Below are 9,970 nucleotides of genomic sequence, written 5' to 3'. Positions count from 1 at the left end.
GTAGAATTTTCCCCGACTATATTTCAAAATAGTCTAAGTGGAAGTTGTTGGTGAGGAAGAAATAAGATACGGAGAATAAGAATTTTGACGCGATTAAGAATAAGATAGGATGCAACTATTTCGTTGGTCTTGAGCGAACTGGAAATGATAGATATGACTGGTTGCTTGGTTACGGCAACAGCCTCTAGTACCTGATGAGCTCAACTCGTAGGATCAAATGGATCTATAACCTCACCAACGAATCGGATGATACAAATCCATTTCAAACTCGAAACTCATATCGTTCAAATCGTAATTTGCGCCCATTCCTGCTTAGTGTCACAAGTTCCCAGCTCGGTGGGGTCTTAGATGGAAGAAAATACCGCTGATGATTTCAAACAACTGGCGGCATTGTTAATAGTACAGGATCTAAACTGAAACTACCAGAAATTGGAACATGGCATCGTTTTGGGCTCTTCGCTTTCACCCATACTCGAAGACGTATTCATGGATACTGTAGAACAAAGCATTAAAATTCTGATCCCTAACTTAAATGATAGCGAGCCACTTCTAGTGTTTTTGGCTGGGGGTGATCAATGACCAACTTTCAGCATGCAAGAAACAGCCACATACGCACCACACGGTCATTAAATATTACGCATATCGAGAAAAACTTCGTGAACATTCATGAGAAGGCAAAAATTGCCAACGGATAGTAACTCCGATAGGAAATCCATGCAAGATTAGAATAATCAAAAAATAAAACCATTCAATGAATCGACCTAGCGAGTGATTCCATTCATCTATAAATCAAGGCAACGTTGGTATCCTTAATAGTGCGAGAAAATGGAGACACTCTCTCTGCTTTGCAGTCTATGCCCATTATTTTCCTTTCATGATCACGTCCAGTGGCGTAGCTAGGGGCGGGGGTTTTGGGGGATAACCCCCATTCCCCCTAGAGCCCAGAGAAATTTTTAAGTTTCATCCATTTCACTTAATTGGATTGATATTATCTACTAATAGAATAGTGTAAGGATGAATAAAATGTCCCTCAGAACGCCGTAAAAATCACCATTTTGAACCATTTATCTTTAAAATTCCGCAATTTATTAATCTCGCACTTACCGCTTATCGTGGTGGGTACTCCATACCCCCACACACCCCGGTGGTAGTTGCACCTAACCCCCCCACCCCCTCCAGCCTTAATTCCTAGCTGCGCCCCTGATCACGTCTACTATAGAGCGACGCAGTCCCCCCCCCCCCCCCAAAGCCTCAGAGAAATAAAAAAATTATTTTAAAATCTTGTCTGGATTTAATACATAATAACTGCCACTGCTTAAAGTTAAATTATAAGCGCCAAAATGATGCAAAATTCATTTTCAGGCATGTCATTTTTCAAAAGTTTTCCTGAACTCCCCGATTCCTGGGGGGGGGGGGGGGTTGCCCCCAAAATCCCCCTAATCCCCTTCCAAAGCCCCCATATCCCCCCAAAGCATATTTCTAGTTACGCCACTGGTGCGACGGTAAACGAGGGCTATATTTCATGTCGTCTGAGAAAAAAACCTTCTCCGGATTTACCATGTAAATTAATTATGTTATTTCCTCTCCGCTCTTCCGCTTCCTACCCATCCTTACCTCTCTAACATATTGGAAACGCTGCATTTTTTGTCGTAACAACTCATCACGAAACGGAAAAACATCAAAGAGAGCGTATGCTTTGTATAGCCTTAAAAAAAGTAATTTCCAGTTTTTCGGGAAAAATCATTACGTTTCACCGACGAATTGGATCTAAAGGAGCCCGTTTAGAGCCGTTTTTATTTCGAAGCATCCTCGAGCTCTGCCACGCACAAGCAAATTACTTGGTCTATTTTACCTGTCTTTGCTATGGCTTAGTCTAGTTTACTTACTGCTAAACTCTCAACACCCTAGCCGTCTTTTCATCACGGAGAACCAAGTGCAGGCATACGGAAGAAAGGAAACCACCCTTCTACATCCGCCCGGCCCAGTGCGAATCTTTAGCATCTTTAAGGTGGTTTGAGCGAGATAGTTCCGAAGTCAAAAAAGCGATTAAATTTTAATAAAATTTACAATTATAAACAGTTATTAAGGCGTTTGACACAATTTCACAATATTTTATGCGGAAAATCTTCGTTTGCGTTACTTATTTTTCTCAGTTATGAACGAACTTTACGTAATTTAAACTTAATCTTGACTTATTTTCAAAGGTACCAACGGTAAATTTAGTAATATCTTACTAAGTTTTCCTAGTATAGTTTTGCCTTAACTCCGACTTGGGGTACGGATTACTGGAATTTTAAATGTTAAAACATAAAGATGTAATGATTACTCATATTAGAAAACAATTTCGAAGCATTTTATCGAAAGAAATTACATATGCCCAAGAGACGCTCGACTTGGCAACAACGTGAAATTTCTTAGGTTGGTGACACCAGTGACACTTTCAACTAGCCTGGGAACCCGGGAATTCAGAAAAACACGTGACTAGCTGGAAGTAGCTTGAATCGTAGGAAGGGTGCAGAGATTTCGGTGTTGAAATATTTTTGAGAGTCGAGTATTTCTCTAATTTTTTAGTGAGATACGCAAGTATTTCAGCCTTCTCTGCTTTTACGATGAAGCCATCCAGGAGTAAAGACGGAAGGTTTGTGCGGAAGAAGGAGTTTGAGAAGAGGCAGAAAGCTTCTTCCCGGGCGAAGGTGAAGAGGGAATCGTCGCCCAAAATTGAAGCGAATCCACGTTTCACGTTGGAGGGTCGGCGAATCGTGGACGTAAATCTGTTGGCTAAGCAGATGAACTGCGATTCCTGCCTAAAACCTCTTTCCTTTGCAAATATTGAAGGCGAGTTGCGGCGTGGATTAGCTTCCATTTGGACGGTGCGCTGCTCTTTTTGTGAGCAATTGAAAAAAGTTGCTACATCTACGGCAGTGCATTGTGCAAAGTCCTCGTACGCTCAGTACGCAGTGAATTGTAAGGCCGCCATAGGTAAGTGCTCGAGTAAATACCTTAATTCATATTTGGGAATAGAAGAAGTTGATTAGCTGAAAATATATTTTTGTTCCATTTTCAGCTTGCGTCGTGTCAGGTGTTGGGCACGAGCAAATGAATAGGGTTTTGGCAACCCTAAATATTCCGCCTGTCGCTAATTCCACTTGGAAAAGGTACGAGCGATCTGTGGGGCCTGCGGTTGAAGAGACGGCGCGAGAGTCGTGCCAGAAGGCTGTGGAGGAGGAGAAGCTTCTCACTTTGACCTCAACACCGTAAGTTTCATCGTATCAGTTTATTTATGATTATGCTGTTCATATTAGTGTTTTTAGTCCAGCGAAACCAAAATAGAATGTTCATTTTTCAAAAATGTGCCTCTTGTGGTCTCATTTGGTTCTGTCATAGTACTTGGGAATATTTCGGCGGTGTGATTTTTATTTCAATGTACATTACCTTCCAAGAACATTACCAGTAGTGGTCACGTCCAATATATGAACTACAATTGAGGAACTTCAGTGGCTTCTTTTATGATTACTATGTTCAAGTGTAATTTTACCTTTGCTTCACATTATTATTATCACTGTCCTTCGGTATTACTTGTTATCGGTTACTAAGGATGAGGCCATAGTTGAATAAGTGGCTGTTGACTGGAGGGGCTTTTCATCTCAAATCAGGCAGATAGTGCAAAAATCATGTCAGGTGACCATCACTGATTTTCCTAAAAGTTATGTGTGTGAAAGCAGTATCCTTATGATGAAAAATGATCACTTTCTAAGATCTGAACTGAACCATTATAAAGTTATTAACCTTTGAACAATGCAGGGTCAGGCCTCAGGGTAATAAATAAAGAAATACATACCTGCTGAATACAAAGGAACCATGGTTAATGAAATCGTGGTAAATCTTTAATTTTAAATAAAATGCATTCATGCACATTCTGGCATAACTTACAAGTGCCACTGCTTGATTGATCATGGTGATATGCTATCAGGTGATTTGGTTAGAAGTCTATATAACATACATTTTCAATTATAGTATCCATGTCTTAAGCATTTCAGCAATTAAAGACAAACTAATTTCTTCCTGCTTATTATTCCTTAGTCATTGTTCGTTAAAGAGGTCAAAGTAATCAGCACAGCCAATTTACTGGTATGGAACATTGGGTACTTTCAACTGGAAACCTAGGTTAGTTTCCTCTAATGCTCATGCTCAGTGTCTCAACTATTGTTCTATGTAATACTTATTCATTCAAGACTTTCAATGCTTTTAGCGGATCAAAAACTTTCTTGATTACTTAAAGGCATTAACTGACTCCTCCAACAGCTGGGATGGAAAACAGCAGAAAAGGAATGTTTTTCCTATTGTCAATTTTTTTAAAGTCAAGGCTGGATATCCCAAGCACAAACCCTTCTTCATTTCAAATTCCTTATTAAACATTATTGCAAGAAAATGTTCCTATTTGTCGGCATCATCTCCCTGTTGTTCTTGATGCTGCAGTCCTGATTGTGATTGCTTTCTTGAATTTATTATAATTACAACCTGTTTCACTATGGTGATTAATGCTTTTGTTAGACTAACGAGTTCCAAAGTAGCAGAATGTATTTTGGTGTTATATTAACCAATGATAGAGTATAAAAGTCTTACACATAACCAATATTCCTTTCTAATGTTGAATCAGTAACATCATAAGTGAAGTGGTAGATTACCTTCATTGTCATTATACTATTTCCATTCCTTAGTAACAATTCTACCCAGTCACAGAATTCTGAATGTAGTTCTTTGGCTAATATGTGGCATCTCATTCAGTCTACATAATTTATTTCAGTGCCACGACTCTGAGTGAAGAGTCTCCTATGCATGGCAGTGATGGGGCAAGTCATCGGCAGCTCTTGGGCAGAAATGTTATACCATATTTGAAGAGATGTTTCTCATATGCTGTGGACCAAAACAGGGGAGATGAAGAGGGAACAAGAAGGGCAATCATTAATATTGCCAATCATGCTTTTGGGGATCACCAAGGGTGTGGAGAGTGGTGTAAAGGGGACACTGACAATTACTCTCACAAAAGTTTGCCCCGTGGGAAACCACTTGAAGGGCGTGCCCTTAAATCAGCCCTAGAAAAGATATTGGAAAGCTTTGCAGCAGAATCTAGTAAAATTGCTCCTGGTGGTTCTTCACAGGCAAATGAGTCTTTCAACCAAATGGTAGCAATAAGGGCTCCTAAGAACCGCCACTATGGTTCATCTGCTGCCTTGAATATAAGAGTGGCTGCTGCTGCCTGCCAGAAGAATTTAGGCCCCAAACATGTTATTGGCATAAACAGGAAGCTGGACCTCTCCCCTGGTAGTCTCACTAAGTCCTATTCCAGCAGAATGGAAGAGAAAATAAAGGCCAAAGTAAGGAGGCAAGTAACAGTCCCTGTGAAGCGACGTAGGTTGTTTCTGAAATCATTGCAGAAGCAAAAGATATCATCACATGAAAGTAGAGAGGGAATATGTTACCAATCTGCTATGGAAGCTGATCTAGGCTGTGCTTTATTAGAGGAGACGACAAGAGAATTGCCACCACCTCTAAATGAGGTGACATTTGTAATTGTGGACATTGAGACCACTGGATTTGCCTCCACTGCAGATATTGTGCAGCTTGCATGTAAAAGTGGGCAATGTGAATTTAATTATTACATGATGCCCAGCAAAACATTTCATCCAATTGCAGCAGAGAAGACAGGGTTAAGGGTTGTTAATGGAGAACTTTTCCTATACAACCAGAGAGTTGAAACAACCCCTCCAAGGGTTGTTGGTGAGAAATTCATCAGTTTCTTATCCAGTTTTGAGTCAAGGGTGGTGTTAGTTGGGCACAACATTGTCCGATTTGATGCTCCTCGCATTTTATCATGGCTGCAGAAGTTGGACCTGAGCGACGATCTTTTGAAAAGTGTGTATGGGGTTACTGACTCATTGAAGCTCATTAGTCAGGGTAGTTGCAGAAAACTTGAAGAGCTTGCATCAGTATATCTGCAAGGGGAGGAATGGCAACGAATTAAGAGTGGAACCCATAATGCAATGATTGATTGCCAATTACTAGATGGACTCATAAGACATTTTGAGATAAGTAATGAAGTACTCCTTACTAATTCTTTATCTTTACAGGAACTGAATAACAGGAAATTGCAAGCTGTAAGGAAGGCGCAGAAGGTGGCAACATTACAAACCCTAGGGAGAGTTATTTCAAGCTCAATGATTTCCAAAATGGCCACAGCTGGTATTGATTTGGAGAAGCTGGTGGAAATATTCAATATATCTGGTACTGAGGGAATTAGATTACTCTTAGGTGAGAGTATCAATGGGAAGCCACGAGTTACGACCAGAAGGAGAATAATTCAGGCTATTAGTGAACACCTAGAGGAGTTGAGAAAGCTTGAATAAAAAGGGTAAGACTGGCATTATCTTATGCTTAATGTGTAGCATAATTTAAATGTATATGGTAGAAATGGTTGTAACATAAAGTCTAATAGAGATTTTTAAAAAAATTTTTCAGATTCCCCCCATATCGTCTGGTTTGTGATGACAGATGTCTCCCCAGTGTTTAAACCAGTATCTTCAGGTTTACTGTATGGGTATTAAGGTTTGCCTGATATAACATTGGGCAATCTATCCATGTATTTCTTTTGGGTGATTCTCTTTTATTCTGGTTAATGCATCAACGCCTTTGGGTAAGATTGACTCTAGATATTTCCTCCTGAATTGTTAGTGGGATTTTGTCCATAGGTCTGATCAATGTCTTTGCACACTTTGATGGGCAAGAAAATTATGCTATTCCATTGTTACAAGGGTAGCAAGGATTTCATTGGTAATTCATGGTACCCTGACATTACCATTGCTCAATTTTGAGCATTTCTCCCGGAGTTTAGCCCACGGAGTAAGTTTTGTGAGTGATTGTGTGTTTGAGTGATTGTGTGGGTGAGTGATGTGTGTTGTTATTACTATGAGTGATTGTGTGTTGTTATTACAATGAGTGGTTGTGTGTTTGTTTACTCAACGGAAGCAGCCTTAGTTAGGCCCCCAAACCCTTACAAAGGTTCCTTCAGAGTTGAGCGAGTGATTGTGAAGGGTTTCCGGTGGAGAGGCTGGGGTTTGGTCACTGCTGAGAATCTTCCCATTCCAGCATACCAACACAGTATTTTGTTTGTACCTGCGATGAGGTCCCCTCCTGTGAGAGCTGTCACTCAAAAAATCTTCATCGCAGGATATTAATTTTGCTGCAGTATGTGGCTCCATAGCTTTTGAGCTGCCACTCCAATGTTTTTGACAGCCAGGATGGCCCTTTTTTGCTTCTGTCTACACATGGCATAGGTAGGGCTGAATACTAACAAAGAAATTATTCTTTGTCTTATTAACCTCTGCCCATTTCTGCAGAATGTACTGTGTCACCCTGAACAGAATTTTTGTAACTGAATTAATGGACAAAATCCCACTAGGCTGGAATTCTGAGGAAACAGTCATCACAAACTAGATTGAAACTTGGAGCACATACGTGGTGGGAGGACTCCATATTAATAATGAAAGACACTTAGTTTCTTCCACAGGTTAAATTTTTTTCTATTTTATTACCAGTTTCATCTATAATATCATTATCAAATACTAATGGTGTAGTAGCTGAAACCGGTAATAAAATAGAAAAAAGATTTTTATTAGCCTGTTGAAGATCTTTCATTATTAAATATTATTTTTTTCTGTTTCTTGACCTTATTTAATATATAATATGGTTTTTCCTGGAGTATAGGTCATATATACAAAAGTTAGCAGCCAACGTTTCGATTTATTTTCTTAAATCATCTTCAGGGCTATGTTAGAAAAATTGTGAAACAGTATAAAATACAGAGAGTAAGACTAATAAGACTTATTCTCTGTATTTTATACTGTTTCACAATTTTTCTAACATAGCCCTGAAGATGATTTAAGAAAATAAATCGAAACGTTGTTGGCTGCTAACTTTTGTATAAATGACCTATACTCCAGGAAAAATCATATTTCATTATTAATCACATGCTAGCTTGAATAATAAAATTGTTGAAAAATATCTCATGGAGAGAAGCAAAGTATGTAGTAGCCAATTTAATGTATCTTGTGAGCCCTGGCTATCCTATCTTATGTTCTTGGCCAACACTTTGTGAAAATGAAATGTATATTGCTAAATTTATGTGACATTGTATGTAGAGTGGTTTTCTAAAAAATATTTTGTAATTTTTGTTATGTAATAATAATGAATATGTATACCAAGAGTGTAGTCATATTTCACTTTCTGTCTACTTCCTTCCTACGCACCCAAAATTGGTAACTAAGTGCATACATTTCCAAAATAGGGCCTTGAGATGAAAAGCAGAACGTTGAAATCGTATCCAGTTTAACTAAAGGTAAGGGGGCACTACAATAGGCATAGAGATGAATGGCAAGCTTAATTTAGAATAGTTTTATGATCATGGTGGATATTTTAGCTTTGACTTAGTATTTTTGTAATGATGTAAGCAAAAGTATATTTGGTGTGAAGTTCTTGTTCCTAAGGGATTGTTGTAAGGAAATTGCAAGATGAACATCCTTTGAGACCCCATAATACTATTAATGGTAGATTAATTTATACGTCGGTTATGCGTTATCTAAAGATTGGATTCATTGAATTGTTGGTAGTGAATTCAGCATTCATGACGTGAAAGTCTACAGTTATTGGAGCAAGAACTTCCCATCGGGGCAAGTCTTGTAATTTTGCACTACGTGGAAGGAAAGTTATTTAAAGTCGATGCCAAGCAATGCTAATATTTCGGAGGGCTGGTTATACATTAATTTTTTAGAAAGGTTCCTCAATTTCGGTTAAGGCAACAAGTTTAGTAGGTTTTATGCATTGTAAGATGAATTCTGATTTCCCTGGGGGAGATGATTCAAAAACATTTTTCCGTATACGTAATGTGCTGTTGTTTAACTTGCGTGTAAACGCATGACTACATTCGTATCTCGCTAATAATTATGTCCGTTCATTTTCATGTAAGGTTCGGACTGCGTTGGCTTAAATATATGAAAATTACCTGAAGATAACAACCTGCTCACGGTGTTCAATAGGTTTCCCGCACGGCTCATACCTGTAAGATGGTTTGAACCACTCGCTTTCGTCACAGATGGCAAGTTCATTAATGCGGATGGAGAATCTTACTTTGACAATTAAATACGCAGAAAACTGAAGTGTGCGTCAAATCGGTTACATCCTTCCACCAAATCATATTTATATACACATAAGAAATCTCTTCACTCGAAGTTTACAGCAACCCAAATAGTATCAGGAATCGCGAATCTCATGATTCACTTCCAAATGTCCACCACGAAGTAGTTTTTGTACATGGAATTTACTGCGACAATATGGAAAATCAGTAAACTAAACTCGTACGCAATCAATTATCTCCATTTATGTTTATTTCTGGTATGCTGTCGTCTGCGATCATGTTTGCTTACATTTAATCTTATGCGGCGTTGCCAAACCGAATCTTTCGGCATCCGGTCGTCTGCAGGAAATGCCTGTTCGACGAAAAGTTTTTTTCAAATATTTTAATTATACTACCGGTGACCTATGAATTTAATGTGACCAAAAATTCATAAATGAAGTTAACTACACTCAGTTAGTTTTTTGTCGATTTCTATGTACGAGAAATAATTCTATTTAAATAAATTCTGCCGTCGAAGCGCATGCCTCCCATCTATGCCATGTAAATCAGCTTCTCTTTACTCACAAATATCTCTGAATTTAGCCCGGTAAGGGGTGTATATTATGATATCATTGGAAAGAGCAAGACTTTTTCTTTGCATTGAGATAGAAATCTCAGAATTCTATAATGATTGATTTTTCGCTCAAACTACCTTAAAGCGTATTCTTTGTGCTGCGACTAGAAAATAAATCTCAAATAATGTAATTTCCTGTACTTCGGGTCAAATCATTCCTTTTCACCGAT

At 38.7% G+C, this 9,970-nt stretch overlaps 1 protein-coding gene across 1 annotated transcript; it reads left to right on the top strand.

Moving 5' to 3' along the window:
* Positions 1 to 2,018: 2,018 nt before the first annotated feature.
* LOC124157226 lies at positions 2,019 to 7,566 on the top strand. Its single transcript, XM_046531781.1, has 4 exons — positions 2,019 to 2,979; positions 3,065 to 3,254; positions 4,805 to 6,409; positions 6,517 to 7,566. The coding sequence occupies exons 1-3, from the start codon at positions 2,610 to 2,612 to the stop codon at positions 6,402 to 6,404; spliced, it is 2,160 nt and encodes a 719-aa protein (XP_046387737.1). The 5' UTR covers positions 2,019 to 2,609; the 3' UTR covers positions 6,405 to 6,409; positions 6,517 to 7,566.
* Positions 7,567 to 9,970: the final 2,404 nt, after the last annotated feature.

The sequence above is a fragment of the Ischnura elegans genome, chromosome 4 (genome assembly GCF_921293095.1).
Source record: "Ischnura elegans chromosome 4, ioIscEleg1.1, whole genome shotgun sequence".
In the NCBI taxonomy this organism is placed as follows: Eukaryota; Metazoa; Arthropoda; class Insecta; order Odonata; family Coenagrionidae; genus Ischnura; species Ischnura elegans.
This window is presented reverse-complemented; position numbering and strand designations above follow the sequence as displayed.

Coding starts and splice junctions, on each gene's coding strand:
- LOC124157226 (XM_046531781.1), top strand. CDS start 2,610: ATGAAGCCATCCAGGAGTAAAGACGGAAGGTTTGTGCGGAAGAAGGAG. Junction 2,980..3,064: donor GAATTGTAAGGCCGCCATAG/GTAAGTGCTCGA, acceptor TTCCATTTTCAG/CTTGCGTCGTGTCAGGTGTT. Junction 3,255..4,804: donor CTCACTTTGACCTCAACACC/GTAAGTTTCATC, acceptor AATTTATTTCAG/TGCCACGACTCTGAGTGAAG.